This window comes from Sminthopsis crassicaudata, chromosome 2 (assembly GCF_048593235.1).
Source record: "Sminthopsis crassicaudata isolate SCR6 chromosome 2, ASM4859323v1, whole genome shotgun sequence".
Classification (NCBI taxonomy): Eukaryota; Metazoa; Chordata; class Mammalia; order Dasyuromorphia; family Dasyuridae; genus Sminthopsis; species Sminthopsis crassicaudata.
This window is the reverse complement of record NC_133618.1, coordinates 655,292,987-655,314,644: the sequence shown is the minus strand read 5'-3', so window position 1 is coordinate 655,314,644 and position 21,658 is coordinate 655,292,987. Positions and strand designations below refer to the sequence as shown.

The 21,658-nt window shown below is 37.5% G+C and overlaps 1 protein-coding gene across 2 annotated transcripts in view; it reads left to right on the top strand.

Moving 5' to 3' along the window:
* Window positions 1–21,658, top strand: part of ADK (adenosine kinase) — a 612,746-nt gene that overhangs the window by 549,929 nt on the left and 41,159 nt on the right. For both annotated transcript variants that reach the window (XM_074296780.1, XM_074296781.1), the window contains exon 9: window positions 6,759–6,873. In XM_074296780.1, coding sequence (XP_074152881.1) covers window positions 6,759–6,873 — 115 coding nt within the window. The remainder of the gene's footprint in view (window positions 1–6,758; window positions 6,874–21,658) is intronic.

Here is a 21,658-nt window from a genome sequence, read left to right as displayed (position 1 = left end):
CACAGATGAGGATGATGAGGCTTGGAGTGTGAGTAGTCACTTAGATTCAAAAGGTCACACATTAGCACCCTGGAGAACACCCAGAGGAATTGTGCTTCCAAATCCTACATCCTGGCGCCAGGAAGCTTGCTTGTGAGAACTCTGGTGCTCATTGAGTAGGTGTCTGAATATTTGTTTCAGGCTATTCTCCTTGAAAGGGATGAGCATTCACTCATTTTTCTTCATATTTTTGTTTCACTTTGTAATTTCTCAAGCCACTAAGAGACCTGCAAGATTAATGAAGCCGGAGAATGTTCATCTGAGTAGATAAATGTTTAGATCATAAGAATACAAATAATCCTGATATATTTTTTAAAAGTTGAGATGATGGTAATGATGATGAAAAATTGTCATATTAAAAATAGATGTCCTAGGTTGCTGCATACATCAGAAATCTTTAATAGCTCAGAGCTTGTGGAATATAGATCTCTAGTTTCTATTGGACTCCTTTTCTGTTATATCTTGTGTTTTTTAAAATGTATGTTGGATTTGTTCTGTCAAATAAAACACCTTTTATAGATGCTTAGAAATATAATGTGTAGCGTAGTAAATAAGTATGATCCCAAAGTAGCTAGACAATAAAAAAGAGGAAATAGTTTATTAAGCTTGCCCATTTTATATTTTTATTGCCCTCTTGAGCTCCAATTCTGGATGTGCCTGGTTTAAATTCAGCTTTAGTGACATACTGCTCTTGCTGTTGTCTGCTAACCACCATCACATCAGCTTTTCCATTAGTACTTAGAGTGCCAATGTGGTCACCTTACTTCTGCCATATTTGATTACAGTATCTAGCAAAGTGCACAGTGATTACAATTCTTTACTTGATTAGCTCTTAAGGGGCAAAAACTGACCTGTCAATTGTGCTGACAGTGATGTATAAGATTGACAAATTTACAGCATTATCAGTGGCAGTCTTCTATTTCCCTTCCTGGATTTGCAAAAAGCTGAGTTGTGTAAATATGGGCCACAAGCACCTCAATTAGCCATTTCATTAACAACATTTTAACTACATGTGGGAGGAGCTCCTTGATTTCATAAGACCATGTCCAGCAAGCAATAACATGGAAGCATTAGCTTAAGGGCTCGGTATTGCTGAGAAACAAACAAGCAAATGCCTTTTAAAATAAACAGTCTTAAACCTATGAGACTATATTATGGATCTAAAGCCTTTTGGGATTCTGAGGACTCTGTCTAAACCCTCCTTCCTTTTTCCTCTGAATTTTGGTAGAGAGTAAAATAATGTAACTTGTAGGCTCAAAAAAAAAAAAAAAAAAAGAGAAGGAAAGCATTTATCCTTTTCAGTACCACGGTCTCTGTATCCTCCTCTTCAATTATAATTTGTATTCACCAAGAATTGTCCCAATTGAATCCCAAAGCTACTGAGTTTGGCTGTCACTGATCTATCTGCTGAGAGAATCACTGAAATTTAAAAAAAAAAAAAAATCACTGTTTAATCATCAGAACATGTAATTGTTCCTGACATTCTACTTAGCATCTTTGTAAATTTGGAAAAAGCTTCTTTTAAAAAAAAAAAATCTTCAATTTTTAAAATTGACTCAGTAACTTACAGTAAAAAAAAAAAAAAAAAAAAAAGATTCAATGAGCAGAGCACTGGAGGAGGAGTTCAATCTTATCTAGAGCTGGGCAGAGCAAAAAGCAGAAAAGAGAGGACATTTTTATGGAAGTGATGGGAAATTGCTTGGTACCTGATTTAAATGACAGCCCTGCTAAGAATTTAAAATGACAATTCTTGGAGGTAAAGTTTCATAAGGCCTTTTATTATTCTAGAAACTCGGTTCAAATGGGAATGATTTTTAAAACATATCTTATTTTGAAGATGTAATAGTTAAAGATTCATATTTTTAGTACTTAGATCAAATAAAATTGGGCAGTTTAAAAGTATGCTATATTTATAAAAGTCCTTAAAATCTTTATTAAAAATTGTTTTAAATAAAATGAAAGAAGGGGAAAAGCCCACAAAAATTCCAATACCTAAGTACTTTATTTATGATCATTGTCTGTGAAACAGAGCATGTGCTGAATGATTGAGAGGTCAGACTTTCTTTGCTAGACAGTTTGTTTTCTCTTACTCTGAGCCAAGTCAGTCTGTCTTGGTTAGTGGCAGTGGTTCTGAAAGCCATAGTAATATACTTTGTGGCTCTATGGAGCATATTTTCATAAACAGCCTCGAGTCTTTCTGACCAGATATCTTCCCATTCTTCTTTCTGACTGTAGTCAGAGATCGAGATAGCTAGGTGGTACAGTGGTTATCACCAGCTCTGAAGTCAGGAGGACCTGAGTTCAAGTGTGACCTATGATACTTAACACTTCCTAACTGTGTGACTCTGGGCAAGTCACTTACCCCCAATTGCCTCAGGAAAAAAAAAGGAGGGGGAGAAAAAGAAAAGCCAGAGAGAGAGCCCAAAAAAAGCTGTAATACAAGGAATCTTCAAGTATACCTAAGAGAGGTATCGTGGCCTTCAGAAGATCCCCTACAAAGAACAGAAAATGAATGACCACACAGAGTGATTTTATGCCTAAAGAAAGATGGAATAAATTCTTCCAAACTCATTTAAATCCACAGAATATTATTTCCCTGGAAGTTTCAGTTACCCCATTCTCATTCCCGGTTCTGCTCCCATATTCCTTAACAGAACAACAGCCCAGTCCTGCTGGAAGACCGGAATATTGGATTCTTAGGCCAATTTTCCTAATGTAAAGAAGGAGCTATTCAATTCAGAAGAGAGGAAGAGAATGTGTGTTTCTCTGAAGTAGATTCCCATTTCCTTGGAAAACACTAAGTATTATTATGATCAATTGAGACAGCATTTGAGGAACATCAAAATAGCATTCTACCAGGAGAACATTGTACATGGCAACAAGATTATACGATGATCAGTTCTGATGCTTTTTTGCAGCAATGAAATGATTCAAACCAGTACCAATGATCTTGTGATTAAGAGAGCTTATCTATACCCAGAGACAGGACTATGGGAACTGAGTGTGGATCACAACATAAGTATTTTCACTCTTTCTGTTGTTTGCTCACATTTTGTTTTCTTTCTCAGTTTTTCTTTTCCTTTTTGATCCAATTTTTCTTGTGCAGCAAGATAATTGTATAAATATATATGCACATATTGGATTTAACATGTATCTTAATATATTTAACATGTATTAGATTATCTGACATCTAGGGGATGGGAGGAAGGAGAGGAAAATTTGCAACACAAGGTTTTGCAATGTTGAAAAATTGTATATGTTTTGTAAATAAAAAGCTTTAATTTTAAAAAAAAGAAAGTTAGTCTTCAGCACAGTGATATTAAGCTTCTGGATCTGTGACCAAAATAATAAGAGGAAAAGGACATAAAATGCATATCAGCATCTTGAAAGAATATATTAGACTTCATAATGATCCCGATTAATTGGAGAACTATCTAACAATCCAAAGAACCCTGCTACTTAGGAAATTGTGCAGGCAAAGGCACTTGGGGTATGGGTCCATGGAGAGAGGCCAACTTCATAAGAACAAGACAATGAATGACTTCTTAGGATTAAAACCATAAAATTAAAATTCATGGCTGGTCACAAGCTAGACAAGAATCAGCTGGGTAGTACTTCACCTTAAGAGAAAAAGGTGGAAGTAGAGTGTTTCAAAGATGGCTAAATTCCTTCTGTAATATACATTTCATAGGCCAATTCTCAACACCAGCTGTGAGAGACCCTTTTCTCTGTAGAGTTTAGGTGCCTAGAATTGGAGAAATTGGGGAAAGTTTAAGGAAGTTTTGCAATTAGGTAAAAGTCTGCAAAACAGTGAGGTGAGGAAATAGTCAATGACTTAGGATTTAACCTGGAGGAGATAAGACTGAAGAGACCCTTTAACAATGCTCTCTGATTTTATAAAGACTTTTTACATGAGCATAAGTGATGATTGCTTTGTTTTGTTTTTATTCTCAGTTAAGTGGGAGCTAGAGGAAGTATTCTGTAGCTTCATTGTGAGGAATATGAGTCAGGCACATGTCTATGTTGACATTGATAGGCCCAAGAATGACTGACTGACAAATGTTAAGCATGTTTCTAAATGTCTCTAAATATAAAACAGCAGAAAGCTGTGTGTGAATCTTTGCATAGTAGCTTATCTGCAGTGAGGGGAGCAGACCACAAATGGACTTCTAGCCATGTAATACTTTTATCCAACTTTGTTCAGAATCCTTTACTATAACTCAAATGAAATGAGTTCCATAGACCCAAGTTCAAAACTTGACTGCATTTTCTTTTTTTTTTTGTTAGTTTTTGTTTTTGCTTTTGTTTTTTTCTGAGGGCATTTGGGGTTAACTGACTTGCCCAGGGTCACACAGCTAGGAAATGTTGTGTGTTGGAGGCTAGATTTGAACTCACATTCTCCTGACTGTTGTTCTATCCACTGCACCACCTAGCTGCCCCCTGATTGCATTTTCTAGCTCTCTGACCATATCATAGACGGGTCACTCCCTCATCTGTCAATGGTGAAAATAAGATTTGTATCTTCTACTTCACAAGGTTGTTGGGGGGGGGGGGCGGGGGGAAATGATTTGGATGCTTTTAAGCTCTTTATAGATATTTGATTATAAAGCTCCTGAGAACAGATAGTGAATTTTAGTTTTTCTTTCCCAGCACTTGGCTTAAGTGCTCTGTTCATTTCTAGACGGCTAAGGGGTACAGTAAGTAGAGCATAGGACCTAGAGTCAAGAAGAATGGAGTTCAATAGGACTTCGGATGCTAGCTATATGACTCTGGACAAATCACTCAACCTCTCTGTTTCCTCATCTGTCATATAAGGACCACTTACCTTTGAGAGTTGCTGTGAAGATAAAATTAGATAGTATCTGTAAAGCCCCTTTGTAAACCTTAAAGTACCATGTAAATAGTATTTATTATTATTATTATTGTTATTATTATTAATTATTATTAGGTGTATAATCATTATTTGTTGAACAAATGAAATGAACTCCTCTAAGTTCCCTTAAGACTTAAAATGACTGGAAATGACTTTCCCCTCCTTCACAGTGCTGAGACCAGGGCTATTCCTAGCTTAGAGGAGGCTGAGATCTGCTCCTAGACAGTGAGTGGAAGTGAAGCTGGGGTGGGCCCACTCCCGCAGCCCCTCGCTAACCCACCCAGAATAGTGCGTTCTCACACAGCACTTCCACCTGCTTCCATTTCAGTAGACAGTGTTTCATCTAAGACTTCCTTCTGCCTTCAATGGTACTGGTCCTCTTCCAACAGAAAGAATGATCCACAACAACATTAAGTGCCTACTTCATGCTGGGCACTGGGGCTGGAGTCCAGAAGACCTGAGTTCCAATCCTGTCTCAGACACTTAGGCCTATCCCTTAACCTCTATTTGCCTCAGTTTCCTTATCTGTAAAATGGGGACAATGGGTCATTCGGAAGATTCCCCAGCCTTGTGATTCCCTAGGAGATGGAGTATTCTTGGTGATGAAGTTTCCAGGCAGATCTGAACCTGCTTTTCAATCCACACTTCTTAAAACATTGCCTGAGGCACTGAGATAGTCAGTGACTTCTCTAGGTCCTCCCAACTCCAAGGCTAGTTCTCTAACCATTAAGCCATACTTCTTCAAATAAAAAATAAATCCAAAGCAAATATAAAGTAAGATGGGAGGTGGGGGTGGAGAAGACACTAGAGACTGAGAAGATCTTGTCCAAGGCCATGTTTGGGCCTAACTGTGAAGGAAGTTAGGGATTCTGATACACCCAGGTGAATAGGGAATGTATTCTAAGAATGGAAGATTGCCTGTGAGTAAAGTATCATGTACTTGTAACAGCAAGGAGGTCATTTCCCTTGAATGTAGAGTGAGGCTGTGCACAATGTCCACAGAGAAAGGCCGAAGCCAGATTGGGAAGGGCTTTAAAGGACAAACCAGTGAGGGTGAATTTTATCTTAGTGGCAACAGGGAGCCAGGCCACTGAAGCTTTTTGAGCAAAGGAGTAGCATGGTCAGTGTGACAGCTGTATAAAGTATGTCTTGGAGACTAATTAGAAGGCTGTTATCCAAAGAAAACTTGCCCATTTTGCCTACTTTACTCATTCCTGGTCATCTACCTTTAGTACTTTATTTTTTGTTGTTCAAATGAGGCAGTGGGACTGGGAGAGGGAGATGATAAACTCACGTGAATAAGCAAATATTATTTTCAAATGGCTTTTCCCCTTTATTCCTGTTGTCCTTCTAACTTTGGTCCCTTCCTCTTCTAAAACATGTTAGTTTTGTACTTCAGTTTCCTCATACTGAATGATGATAAAACGTAAAATCACTCCCCTGAAATTGGAAAAGGATTCCTCTACTGGGATGGGGAAGGAGTTAGGAGTGGGCAAAAGGCTCTGGAGCTTCTGAGCTACATTTACTTCATTGGGAGGAAAGGGCAGGACTATCTATAGTAGAAACCCTGAAGAAAAGACATTTCTTTATTTGATTACTATTATTTCAGCTTTGTATTAGAGCATTTGATTTAATTACAACATTATTTCCAAAATTAACGTCAATAGTTTCATTATATTACAATAACCTTTGAAAGAATAAAATATTTCCCCCTTTGCAAATCAAATTAATAGATGCCCAATCTATTTTACTCTCCTTATAAGCAGCAAAATCCTTGATTTGTTAATAATAAAGTTTTATTCTACTATACCAATTATAAGAATTTTCTTTTCATTTCTATTAATAGACTGAAGAAATTAAAGAGATAGCCCGGAAGGCACAAGCCCTGCCAAAGGTGAACTTGAAAAGGCAGCGAACTGTAATCTTCACCCAAGGGAAAAATGACACAATAATGGCCACAGGTACACGCACATATGGGCGCCGTGTGATAGATACCATGTTATAGACATTAATCACGTCTTTATCACTTGCCACAAATTTTTATTCTTTCATCATATATTCAAAGTAATTTTTTTAATTTAATAAATAGATCTTGCCTTCTGTTTTTCAGAAGCAAAGATTTCTTTTCCAAAGGTGTGTCTTACTAAAATGTAGGAGACTTCTACGTTATATTTGCAGGGCCAATCCTAAAACTGTGATTTATTTCCATTTTACTGATGTGTGATTTTTTTCATCCATCTAAATGTCTTTGCTGAGAACTGGAAACACTCTTTCCTGGTAAAGCAGTTGTTGCTTCTTTCCTGTGGTAAGTTTGAGCTTTTGAGAAAATGAAGGAGTGAAATCCAGAATTGAGTGAATTTCCAGGCTTGATACTTTAGAATCAAAATTCTCCTTTGTACTTTTCCTCCACTTTGTTTCACAACCTTTTGTGGAAAAGTTAAAAGAGGTACTTTCGCCAGTTTGATGGTCATTGTTAAAGTATCAGCCAGTGAATAGTAATGGTGTCAGTATGGTGGCTCTTCTCTTTCATTTGCATTTTATTAAGCATCTGGATTAATAAGAATAGCAAGCATTTTGATAGTGCTTTATGCTTTACAAAGAACTTTCCAAATATTATCTTATTTGATCTTACAAAAACCCTAGGTAGAAGGCATTATTATCTCCAAATTCATAAATTAGGAAACGAAGGTAGACAAGATCATTTGCCAGACATCACCCAACTGGTCAGTGTCTAAAGCAGGATTTTAACTCAGGGCTTTCAAATTCCAAGTCCTGTGCTGTCCACCCATTATTATAGATGATAATAGAGCAAGTGGTCCCTTCCCTCAAGGAACCTTCAGTCTAGTTAGGGAGGGAACACATTGGACGCAGGAACACTCATCAAAGGAATGTTTATTGTCTGTAATATAATATAAACTTGCAAAACAAAATTATAAAGAATATAAGACACATTTATAAAGAAAAGCTAAATTACATTCACCCAGACTTAGGGTACAGAATGAGACATAGGTTGCTTAGACCATATATCCAATGTTGGAATTTGTTTTGTTAAACTATGCATGTATGTTTACAAGGGTGTTTTTTCTTCTTCTTCTTTTTTTTTTTTTTTAAATTGGGGTGGGAAAGAAAGAAAATAACTTGTTGTACCTTTAAAAAATAAATTTTAATTTTAAATTTTTTCCTCCCCAAAAGTAAAGGAGAAAGTAATCTTACTAATCTGCTTTGATCAGACCATTTGGGAGTATCATTTCTGTTTATAGATGCCAGACTTTAGTATCAGTATTGACAGATGGGAGGGCAGCCAAGACAATGAAGGTGGGTCCTTGTCAAACTATGCCATATGAGAATTAGTGGAAAGATATGAAGATACTTGATTTAGCAAACAGAATTTGTGGAGGTGGCTAGAATAAGGTGACTCTCTTCAGGTATTTGAAAATTGTTTCATTTGTGGTTAACCCTCAGGGGCAGGGACTAGGAGCAGTAACTAAAGGAACAGTGCATACCCCCAGATTATATGGAAGACCAGTCTGGTCTGCAACAGTTGCTCTGACATGACCTCCCTCAAAAGAGTTCCACTTCCTTTGTTTTATATTGAGGATCTTTTTTTCCAAGTAAGAATTAAGTAAGCCGTTTTCATTTCATTGATTCAGAGTCCAGGTAAGTTTATGAAAACTTGTTAAACAACATATACTAAATGTGAAAATGTCCACTCTCACTTTTAGTTTTCCTCATTTAAAAGATAGAACAAAAAATTTTCATTGCATTTTAGAGTGACTTTATGGTTTTAGTAGTTTTTGAAGTGGAGTTTGAAAATTGTTGTATACTATTTATTGTGGATCATAAACCATGTCCTTCCTGAGCTAGTTACCATGATTGTTTATGAAAATTATCTTTTTTAAAAATAGCTTTTTATTTTTCCAGATACATGCAAAGATAGTTTTCGATATTCATCTTTGCAAAACCTTGTGTTCCAAAATTTTTCTCCCTTCCCTTCCCCATAGACAGCAAGCAATCCAATATAGATTTAACCCGTGCAGTTCTTTTAAACATATTTCCATATTCGTCATGCTGCACAAGAAAAATCAGATCAAAAGGTGAAAGAAAGCGGAAAAAAAATGAGAAAAAAAAAAGAAGCAAACAAACAACAACAAAAAGGTGAAAATACTTGATCCACAGTTAGCCTCCATAGTTCTCTCTCTGGATGTAGATGGATCTTTCACACATCTGTTAGAATTGTGAAAGATATATTTTTAAAAGTTTTTGGGGAAAAACCAAGGTTGACAAGGTAGCAGAACCTTTCCTATTCATGGGCACTGTACAACAATGGAATGGGCTCTTTTAAGGAGTGCTACAAATGAACAAGATCTGCTCTTGGGGATGACATGTATGATGAGATTCAAAGTTTGCTTGAACTAGATCACCTTGGAGATCTTGGAGATCTCCTCCAACTCTGCAAGTCAGTGTAATCATTTTTAAGTGCTCTGGGGATTCCGTGTAGGGAGAGATCAATGAAGGCTTAAGTGTAGGAACAAATAGAGGAAGTAAGACTTTTCTTTCTGAGCTTTCCAGTATGAGTGGGAGGTAAAGGGCCAGGTGATAGAGAGGAGGGTGTTTCTATGTAAAGAGAAGGGCATAAGCAGAATCCCAGGTGCCAGGTCTCTTTTTATCACTGCAAGGAATGAGAAACCCTTTCAGTTTGTTGATTTCTGCAGTTGAAGGGAAGAATTCACAGTGGAAGGCTATCTGTCCTTACTAAACTCACCACTAGAACTGTCTAAAATTTCCCACCTTTATCAAGTGGCTTACTCCAGTTGTTCAATAAATATTGTTTTGAAAAAAAAAAAAATCACCTGGCTAGCCCCACTTCCTCTTTCCCTTTCTTCCTCACTCACCCACAGCCCCCACATACACACACTCCTCATCTCACAGGAGCTATAGAAAACTCTTTTGAAGGCAATAAAATGTTCTCTGGTTGATCTCTATGAAGACATTTCTTCTAGAGGGTTTGTATATTTGAATGAGGCAAACCACAGTAACAGCAGCTTTTCCAGTGTGATTTTGCAAGTCCTTTCCAAAACTGAAACCTTTAAAATTTCACTCTTATCCAGCAATTGAATTTGCCTCATGCACTCATTTTATTCTTTAAACCGATCTTGTTAACAAATCTATTAATCCACCCTTGGAAATGTTTACAACCAGGAGCTTATTTGAAGGACATTTGCTAATCTTTGCTGTTCTTACCATATGAAAATGAACTTAAATTAGAGGCTGCACTATATCTGTGCTGCATGATAAATACAAGATGGATCGAGAATCTGTGCGGCAGTGTCAGCTACAAAAGCAAACATGATAAATGTTAATGCAGTTTTGAGCCCTGGGATAAGCTATTCAGTGCACCAGCAGAGCTGAATCTCTTTGCTATGTTGTTATTCATGGCAGCCAAATAAATGTCAATAATAAAAGAGAATTAAAGATTTTCATTTCCCAGAGGCAGTCCTCTAATACGGCTTGATCTTTCATTTCATTTGTAATTCGTTCTCATGTCAGGATGCAATCATTCGCCAGGCTCTGGGTGTCATGTTAAGTCATTTAATAATGATTAAGAACATAAAAATGCTTGGCCTGTGGGGCAATTCTCAGAAGAGATGCCAATTTGTTATTGTTTTCCCCTCCTCTCTCCTGAATATGGATCAGCTTTTCCCCACCTCCTACCATTAAAATACTAATGAAAGAAGATGGGAGGGGGGGAGAAGAATGTCCCTTAATTTACCTTACTGTGGTATTCTAGAATAGTACAGGGCAGAGTTAATACACTTATTAAAACACTAATTAGTACTCATGCCTTAAACCTTACACTGTGGACTACATAAAAATCATCATTACTATGTTTAGCAATAATTGTTGAGTCAATCCTTTCTTGTCCCCCATCCTGAATACTTAGTTCAGTGCATCCAGAATTGAATTAGATATCTTATCTGGAATTATGCCCAAAAAGTTATCAAAATGTGCATACCCTTTGACCCAGCCATACTACTACTGGGCTTATATCCCAAGGAAATACTAAAGAAGGGAAAGAGACCTGTATGTGCCAAAATGTTTGTGGCAGCTCTTTTCATAGTGGCTAGAAGCTGGAAAATGAATGGATGTCCATCAATTGGAGAATGGTTGGGTAAATTATGGTATATGAATGTTATGGAATATTATTGTTCTGTAAGAAATGACCAACAGGAGAAATACAGAGAGGCTTGGAGAGACTTACATTAACTGATGCTAAGTGAAACAAGCAGAATCAGAAGATCATTATACACTTCAACAATGATACTGTATGAGGATGTATTCTGATGGAAGTGGATATCTTCAACATAGAGAAGAGCTAATCCAATTCCAGTTGATTAATGATGGACAGAATCAGCTACATCCAGAAAAGGAACACTGGGAAATGAGTGTAAACTGTTATTTTTACCTTCTGAATCCATTTCTTCCTGTGCAACAAGAAATTCGGTTCTACACACATATATCGTATCTAGAATATATTGTAATATATTTAACATGTATAAGACTGCCTGCCATCTGGGGGAGGGGGTTGGGGGAGGAAGGGAAAAAAATCTGAAGTGCAAGGGATAATGTTGTAAAAAATTACCCATGCATATGTACTGTAAAAAAAAAAAGTTATAATTATAAAATAAAATAAAAATTAAATAAACAAACAAACAAAAAAGAATTAGATATCTTATAATTATATCCCAAGTAATCCTTTCTTAGGGGAGAGTATTTAAAATCATTTTCTTTAGCATTTCCATTCTAACCCCACATCCAGCATGACTTAAACTATGTAAAACTAAAAATAATAATAATAACAATGTAAATGTAAAATCTGAGAGGTAGATTGAAGCAGCCTGACTGGTGATGTCCATTTCATGTGACAGGGGACACTTATTGGGAGTGGCATGTGGGCCTCAATGTAAGTGATGCTTGAGATCTAGTTGAGGAAACAGTTTACTTTTTTTTTTGAGATTTGCTCAAGGTCTGAGAGCCCAAGCTTCTAGCTCTGAGAATGTTAAGGGATCCTGTCCATGTTTTCTGCTTAGACTCAGATTTGCATGCTGAGGCTTTTGTTGAGTTCCTGCCATTCTAACTTCAAACTCTCCATTGCTTATGGTTCCCAGAAGCTCACAGCTGTGAATATATGAGATTGTATGTCAATGAGAATTTCATAGCTAAAACATGGAAGATGGCATGTCATTGGAGCCTTAAGGTATTTGTCCTATCCACCCTGTTTCATTTCAGCCCACAAGCTCATGACAAAGTAGTTGCTTAAGCATCCTACTATTATTCATCACTCAATGAACAATACTTTAGTTCTAGCATGCTATGCTAGGACCAGAAACTTTATGGGGATCCAGGGAAAGGGGGAGAAAGAGCTGGTAATTCTGTTTTACCATTTGTTATCAATCTTGAGTATTGAGCAGTTTGACTAGTCACATGGGTACTTATTTAAGGAGATCAACCCATTTCCTTCCAATGAAAAATGAAGGCCATAGTACTTTAATAATTAAAAAGGACTTTCCCTACAATAGCTCTGTGAGGTAGGCATTATTATCTCAGCTTTAAAAATCAGGAAATTTAAAATCCAAGAAGTTAATGATTTATCCACAGGCATATAGTAGTTAAGTGTAAGTACTAAGACTCTAACTTAAGTCTTCTACCTTAAATTCAGCACTCTTCCTCCTAAAATTCACTGATTCTCAAGAATTTGAGTTTTGGCTTATTTTGGTTTATTAATCTTCAATTTAGAGTTATCGTGCTATTAAGTGAGTCTTATATTCAGGAAGTTTAAATTTCTACAGCTTGATATAGAGCAAGTGATTAATAAATTTATTTTCATTCACTTATTCATTTGTTCATATGCCTGGACTGTTTGAATTGTAGTTCTTACAAAACACAGTCTGTGATAACAGCACTTTGTCCTCTCCTATTCTTGTCATCTTCCTATTTGCATTTTATTTATCTGTGTCTTATTTGCCATGGTAAGCTCTTAAAGAGTAGGGTAGAATCCTATTTGTTTTTATTTGTAGCTCTCCCATTGACTAGCATAATGTTTTACACACCATAGGCAGTTAATAAATGTTTATAGAATGAATGAGAGGATCTCAAGAATTTATTTCAGTTCTTAAGAGAAAGAAAGTGGTCATGGAAACAGCCTTTCTCAGGAATCACAGAATGGCAAGAGGGATTGGTGACTGCTGGCTAATTAGAAATCAGTCAAAAAATATTAAGCATCTATTTGCTCTGTATGGTAATCTATAGATCTTGTCAGATGGAAGTAATCTCTAACCTCAAGGAACTTTATCCTTTGAGGCAGTAGATTCACCATAATCTCCGCCATTTCAGTAAAATTAAACAATGAGGATCTGGCTTGATGTTCCTGAGCCCTCTGGGAAGCTTGTAGTCTGTCTACTAGGTGTAGTTGTTAGATTATGGGAAAAACCAAATATCAGCATGTTTTTTAGTTCCTGAGAGATACAAAGCATGGGAACCTCCCACCAGAAAATATGAGCTCTCAAAGGAAAATAATCTCAGTAGGTAGATGAATAATACTATCTCTTCACAATGACTTTTGTTGCTATAAAATATTATTACAAATCATTCTCAAATCATGTCTATACCACAAACAAACCAATTCTAAATGCTGTTCTTTCTGGTAAGGATTGGTGACAATGTAGGCAAAACTCAATGTCATTCATTCCAGATGTCTTTGTTAGGCATTCATGGAAAAAATATAATTTGTCAAGTGAGACTTAAAAGAGAAAGCTCCTTTTTGCCTAGAACTCAATGATCAGCTCACGTTTCATTTTTGAAAATGTTCCCCCTCCATAAAGGCAAAGCCTTTCACTAGTCAGGAAGCAGTAAACACTACTCATCAAGTGATACCTTCAAGAAACCCCATCTTCTTGTTGGATTGAGTTGAAAATGAACACTGGAGTAAGTGTATCAAAGGCTGGACTAGGGAGTGGAGTTTCCTAGCCAGAAGACCTTCAATTGGTAAATTTTTTGTTATAATAATAATAATAATCAGCATTTATATAGCAATGTAGTTTGTAAAGTGCCTTCTTCACAGCAACTCTGGGCATTATGGGAATAATGTGGTATTATGGGAAAAGCCCTAACTCTAAAATCAGAAAACCTGGGTTCAAATCCTGCCTCTGGTGATCAGTACCTGCAGGATGTTGGGTGAGTTACTTAAGCTCCCTCAATCTCAGTTCTCCATTTCTTCATCTGAAAAATGCGATGGCTTATGAGATCCCTTCCATCTCAAAACCTGATACACTAAGTAGTAATAATATTTCATCCTACAGCTTGAATGTTCCAGTCACACACTAAATATGTCAGCAAGATTGAGAGCAGAACAGAAACCTCAGGTGTACCAGCATGTGCATTCCTGGTATGCTTTAGTAAGAACAGTGCCATGAACTATAGACTCTTCCTGCTATTGTTGGACTAGTGCCTCCCTTTGCCTTATGTTTGGTAGGAAGATAGGAAGGTTTTGGGGGCTCACCATTAAAGAAGGTAAAGCAATTTAGATCTTCAGGGGACCTTGGAAACCATTCAGTTACACCAACTTTGCATCTTACAGTAAGGAAACTGAGGCCCCAAAAGGTTAAATAGTTTCATCAAAGTTGCCTCGAAACAGAGACAGAGTTAGAGCTAAATCCCACATTTCGTCTGGCCAGTGTTCTTTCCACTGACCCATGCTGCCTCCTCTATTCATTGTTCCTCAGAGTATACATTGGAAGGAACGATGATGGCTTCAGATGTATCGCCTTGTTGGTAGGGTGAACAAAGCCCCAGTTAAATAGATAGAGGTGCTAGCAGAAATATGACTAAAAGTCTCTTTTCCTGTAGAAAGACCCTGGAGAGTTCCACAAAAAGCTCTCCCCTTTATACCAGATGAATTAATGCCTTGTATCCATCCAATGAACTTTTCCACTCTTGATATTTCAGAATGCCTTGGGTCTTGTGCCAAAGAGGTTTCCACAGCTGAAACTGCTCCATAGTTAGACTTTCTAAGAATCTGAAAACTTTCTGATATCAAAGCATGTCTATGCTCCCATGCAGGCATGTGTGTAGAAAATTACATGCATCTACACGTGTTTATAAATGTATACACACATTAGCCTAAATTATTCTTAGAGAATTCATTTATTCATTTCATTTAAAAACTCTAAATAATCAATTGCTTCAATTCAATAGCTCTTGAAATTATGGTTATAAATTGATATTTAATTAAAGTGGCACATTACTAACTTTTTGAGGATAATTACTGTTTGTGACTGGTGAGTGTTCCTTCTGCATTTCAATTAGTTGCTAAAATACATCTTTTTTTTTTCAGAGATTTACAACTTGGCTGCAAATTTTTCTTTTGGCTGAAACATGGAATGTTAAGTTTTCAGTCCAGATGAAAATCTTTGGGGGTGTGGTGGAAAAGTCTGATTCAGACAACTGAACAGCTAAAAATTTCCTTCATTTAAAGGAAAAAAAGATTGCCTCCAGATTATTAAAATGAAACATACTTGTCTAGTGCAAACCAAATGTCTTCATTCAGGTTTCACTTGACACTGTTCCCCAAGCTCTGGCTCTAACAGCTCAGATTACCTGTAGGGCAGTTCCCTAGGAGCCAGAACTCTAGGGTTTATCCCTAAGCATGGCCAAGAGTCCCTGAATTTCTCTGTTGTTGTTTACTAGTTTCTAATGATCTTCATGTTAATGGTCTTTTGGGGTTCTCCAATGAAAGGTGTTCAATTGGATGGACAGGATTTCATTATATCATTATAAGTCACATATCATATTTTTTTATTATTATTCTGTTACAATTCATACAGGTCAGCTTATATGTATAACCAGCATTGTTCTTTATGTACTTTTAGTTCCTGAATATTTTTAACTTTTTGTTTCTTAACCTCTTTAAGAAGCACACTTGTTTAGGATTTCCTAAAGTCCTCGAACCAAGTTGTAGGCTAGGAGGAATAGCAACTCATATTCTCCCCCAGAGTTTTTTCTCCCTTTCTTCCCCACCCCTTTTTCCAAGTTCATACAGTGTGAGTATCCCCAGAATTTAAGTAGTATAACAATTTCAACAGCCACATTGATACAAGACAGCAAGCATAATGGGACTATTTGAAGAGCCCAAGCCATAGATGGTTATTCATTCACTCCTTTATCTTTTCATTTATTCACTCATTCATTTATGCAGCAAGCATTTACTGAATGCAAGGGACAGTGCCAGGCACTGCAGGGGATACAAAGATGAATTAAACACAGTCCTTGTCCTTGTGAAGCCCATGTGGGAAAGAGAAGTTCACTGTGCCTTCGCCAGCAAATAAAGGAGAAGGGCACACGTTATTTAGATGAAGGGCTTAGCCGTGCCCTCAGTCAGGATTTTTTGAGGAATCCAGGACTCACTCTAAGTGTACAAGACATTCCAAAAAGCTTCTTCAGTAAGAGGGTGGACTGGACTCCAGTGTTTCCCAGAATGGGATAAGATAAATCCAGTGGGGTGGGGGGGCAGGGAAGGGAAGAACCTCTGAACAGGCATTAGGCAAGGCCTGAGAATGGCCCATCAGTCTGATAGTGCAGGGGGAACAAGCTTGAGGTTTAGCTTTCCATCCCGGCTCCTGCCTTCAATCATCCAGTATTGATTAAGCACCGACTGTGAGTCAGGCAGGCACAATAGTAAGGATGGGAAACAAGCAGCCTCAGAACTTACTAAACAGAATATCCTTCTCACTGGGTAATGATCCTTAGATCACAAGAAAGAGGGTAAGGGAAGGGAAGCAGTTCAGTTAACCATGATCATGGAAAGCACCGTGCTCCTCACATCTGTGGAGCTGGAATGCTGGGTGCATTTCTGAGCTCCCCATTAGAAGGAGAGCATCCGGTGGACAACAGCCAAGGAGAGGAAAAGATCTTGAAACAGCTCAGATGAAGAACAGTTGGAAAGGAGACATGATCATTCTCTTATCCCATTCTGGGAAACACTGCCACGGTTAGGAGAAGAGAGATTTAGTCCCTGTTGTTCCAGAGGGTAGAATTGAATTGTCACCAGTCTACAGAAGGTCAAAAGAAGCTGAGTTTGAAAAAGCCTTACCGACAAGTTGTCTCTGCTTCATGGTATAGAACCTCTAGATAGGGCAGATGCCCAGCACAGGTAAAGGCTTCTGTCATGGCTGCTCCAAAAGGGAGAGATTCCCTCTTCCCGAGTAAGGGTCAGCTCTTAAGAAAAAGTCCATAGTTGCCCAGCTGACAAGTGTTGGAGGAAGAATTTTAATACAGGCCTTCTGGTTTCAAGTCTGGCATTCAGTCTCCCATACAACATTGTTCTTGCAATAGGATTAAATGTTAGAATGATGAGCATTTGTATGGTACTCTAAGGTTTGCAGAATACAAAGATTTTTTTTGATCCTCATAGCAGCCCTGGGAAGATGCTACTATTACCCTCTTTTTAAGGTTGGGAAAACAGAGGCAGGCAGTGGTTAAGTGACTTTCCCATAGTCACTCAGCTGGTAAATATGTGAGGGTGCATTTTTAAACTCCAGGTTCAGCACTCCACCTCTGCATTACCTAGATACCTCTAACTCCATAGTACTACAAACAGTGAATTCCAAATTTATTTATTTATTTGTTTGTTTATTTGTTTTGCTGAGGCAGGCAATTGGGGTTAAGTGACTTGCCCAGGATCACACAGCCAGGAAGTGTTAAGTGTCTGAGACAAGATTTGAACTTAAGTCTTCCTGATTTCAGGACTGGTGCTCTAACAGTGAATTCTAACAGCCCCTGTTGGGGCTGAAGTGTTCAGAGTAGATTTTAGAGACGAAGGAGAGTTTAATCTGGGCCCAAATAAACACCCTAGCCAGCCATAGAGCTCTGGATTTGATTTGGTTTTGGTTTTGTTATTTTCCCCATCTAATAGTATTTTTTCAATTATATATATATATATAGTTTTCAACATTTACTTTTATAAAATTGAGCTCGATTTTTTTTTTTATCTTCCCCTCTTGCTCTTCCCTTCCCCAGAGCAAGCAATCTTGATATTGGTTATACATGAACAAATATATTTAATGTATTTTCACTATAGTCTTGTAAAAGAAGAATCAGAATAAAAGGGGGAAGGAAATCACGAGAAAGAAAAAAAACTGAAAATACTATGCTTTGATCTCTATTCAGACTCCTTAGTTCTTTCTGTGAATGTGGATGGCATTTTCCATCCACATAAGTCTTTCAGAATAGTCTTAAATCTTTGTATAGCTATCAAAGCTGATCATCATGCAATACTGTTTTAGTCTGTAATACTCTCCTGGTTCTGCTTACTTCACTCCTCATCAGTTGTTCTAAGGCTTTTCAGGTTTTTCTGAAATCACCTGCTCATCATTTTCTTATACCACAATAGCATAATATTTACATTCATATTGCCACAATTTGTTCAGCCATTCTCCATTTGATAGGTATCTCTTCTGTCTCCAGTTCTATGCCGCCACAAAGACAACTGCTATAAATATTTTGTACGGATGGTTCCTTTTTCTCAATTTAGATTTATAAAGAACTTTCAAAATATCGCCCACCCTCCCTTCATATAACAGATAAGCAAACCAAGGCCTTGAGAGGTATAAAGATTCCCCCAAGACCACACAAGTCAGTAGGAACAGTCAGAATTTGAAGCCAAGTCCTCAGGCTCCAAATCTTTAACACTCTTCCCTATATCTCATTAACTATGACTCCAATAAAGAAGTGATGTCCCCTTGTTCTTAGAGCAACACAAAATAACCCTGACCCCTCATTCTTCCTGAAAGAGTCAGGAAAAGGGGCAAATATGTGAGAATGAGAATGTGTCTTTCGTAAAGAAAAGACAAGGAACAAATACTAAGATAAAGAGCCAAATTATGTTATCATTAGCAATAAACAATTGTATAAAATTTTAGAAAAAAATTTAATAGGGTTAAAAAATGGTAGAAAGAAATAAATACATGACTCTCAGTGAAAGGACTAGGGGTAATCCCATGAAAGATCCAAGATTGGTTTGGTTTAAAGATGATAAATAGAGTAATGCAAAAGGCTAATGATTCAGTTGAGGAGAAGGCTTGTAGCATAGTGGCATAGAAGTCAGTGCTAGCTAGAATCTTATTAAGCATTTTTTTTTAAATGATCAAGAAGAAGGAGTAAATAGCATATTAATGAAATTTGTAGATGATACTAAATTTGGAGATATTACAGTCACTGGTGAAAACACAGGAACACTACTAATGGGCCCATAGAGGTTAGAAATAGTATTTCAGGAAAAAAAAAATAAATAAAACTGACATGATCCAGGCTGTCAATATGTGAAATCTGAAATGTGTATCTGTGGGAATGTAAATGTGTATCTGAGTTAATTTTCCTAGCTTTGGAACTCTTGCCCTGGGGGTGAGCTGTCTTTATTGGTGAGTAAATAAGAAAGCACAAACTCACCTGGTTTATTTGTAACCAGTCTCAAACTAGGCTTTGCTTCCCATTCCATCTAGCTGCACCCAGTCATCTTTGTCATCCACCTTGCTCTCACACTTTCCATTTTCTACCTCTCCAAAAAAAGAAACCAGTTTAGTACTACCATTGCTTCTGGAAATGGGATGTGAGTCGTATCCTCCAGATCTATTTCACCATCCCGTGAGTCCTCAACCCAAAAGCCCCTTCTCTGGCCAATACTCTCCTGAGTATTACGTCTCCTGGATTACGTCTTTCTTTAGAATATAAATTCTTGAGGACTGAATCTTTGCTTTTTGTATACAAATCCCCAGAGTTAGGCACAGTACCTAAACATTAATAAATGCTTTTCATTTGTTTATTCTTTGGGAGTAGAATAATCCACATTTCTAAGACTCTAAAAAATAGACTTGAGGAAGAAGAAAGTTTGTATTGACTTATGAGAGGACACAGACAAGGATTATCCAAGCCAGTCAGGCATGAATGGATTACAGTATGGCACAGTGAAGAAGGTACCTATTCAAGTGAGATCACTTTGTTTTCATGGAATATTGGAGTGTTTGTTGTTTGGGGGATAAAATAATCTTGAGAGTAGGTAGTTTAGATTGATTTGAAAAACTTTATTCCTATGAGAACTATGAAATTATTTCTGTTTCCTATCAATGCAGTGGAAACTACTAAAGGATGCCGTATCTTGAGAAAGACTAACTATCAGGGAGCTGCCTGGCCCAGTTAGTTAGATCCCTGTAGGATTTTTCTTTGTGTGTGACTGTAGGTCTCTAATCTAGCAGTGGCTTGATCAGGTTTGGATCAGTTGAGCACTTTCATATACTTTATAAAATTACAAAAAGCTGTTTTCAGCTTTTAAGGACATCTGATTTTGAGTGACTTGTTTGCATTTTCCCAAGAGTCAGAAAACATGATCATAGATTGGTAGACAGTGGTTTTGCCCCTGACTATGGATTGTCCCAGTGCCTTTTCTCTGCTCACTCATTTAAACAGGCAAAAGGGAAAGATTAAGAGTTTAAAAATAAGGAAATCACTTTAGTGAATCAATCACCTTGAGGGAAGATGCTCTTAATTGAGTTTCTTACAAGGCCACAATAAAATAGGATGGAATTTTCTCCTCTTTTCCCCATCCTACCCTCAGTTGGCAATGGTGTCTTCCAATAGAATTCTCTAACTATAGGGTACATGCTCCTTGTATCTAGCCTGAGAAGAGAATTCAAGGATATTCCTTCCTGAACTGCATCCTTCCTTGTAGAGAGAGTCAACGAGAGGGGATAACATGTGGACATGGAATGCTACTGGACCCTAGCTGAGAGATCAGAGGCCCCAACACTTCCAAAAGGCCCTTTACTGGTTTTAGGGCAAAAGGTCTGGTCTCTTTTGAAAGAGACAAGCCAAGAGAAATTAAAAGTTACAAACTGGCTAACTGTAAGGAACACTGGGCCTGGCAGAGAGCAGACCAGTGAACCCATCAGGGTTCCCACCAAGAAGTAGGACACCAAGGCCTTTATTACCAATGGGAGTTCCGTGGGTGTTCACCACATGCGGGCCTCTTACACCTAATTTTTCCTTCTTGTTCACTCCATTAAGGTCTATATTTTTGTGGGAAAGCATATAGCCCAAATTTATTGAGGGTGGAAGGATATTTGGTAAATCTTTTTACTGTGCTATTTCAGTAAATTTCTTTGCATTAAGGTAATTGTGTCCTTTGATTAATTATAGAGAAGTAAACAAATGTTGGTAGGGCCTAGTAAACTATAGCTTTAGGATTGCAGACCCACAGAGTAATTTGAACCTAGGGTAGGTCTAGAGAATTTACCCTAGTTGTGGAGATGTAGCCCAGAGCTGTACTACACTCAAATGATCTGGTACTCTGAATGGGTGGGACTGGCTACTGGAAAGGAAACATGACTGTAATTTTCTGTACTTCTTTCTGGTAAGACTCACCATTTGCCACTCAACCAGTAAATTGTCACGTCTTCTTGCCAACAATTCAGCTTCTTAGGTAGTTATTTGGAAATGAGGAACAGAGTCGATAATCATTTTTTGAGTCTGCTTTGCTCTGAGAGCCAGTAACGAGTTGGGCCCTAGGTCCATATAGCAAATGTAGGGATGATGGGCAATTCTTCTTTGCCTGCCTTATTTCAGTTTACTTTGATTCCTTGACACCAAGGCATGCATCAAAGAGTTTTCATCTAAAATGGGTGGGCATTTATCACTTTGTAT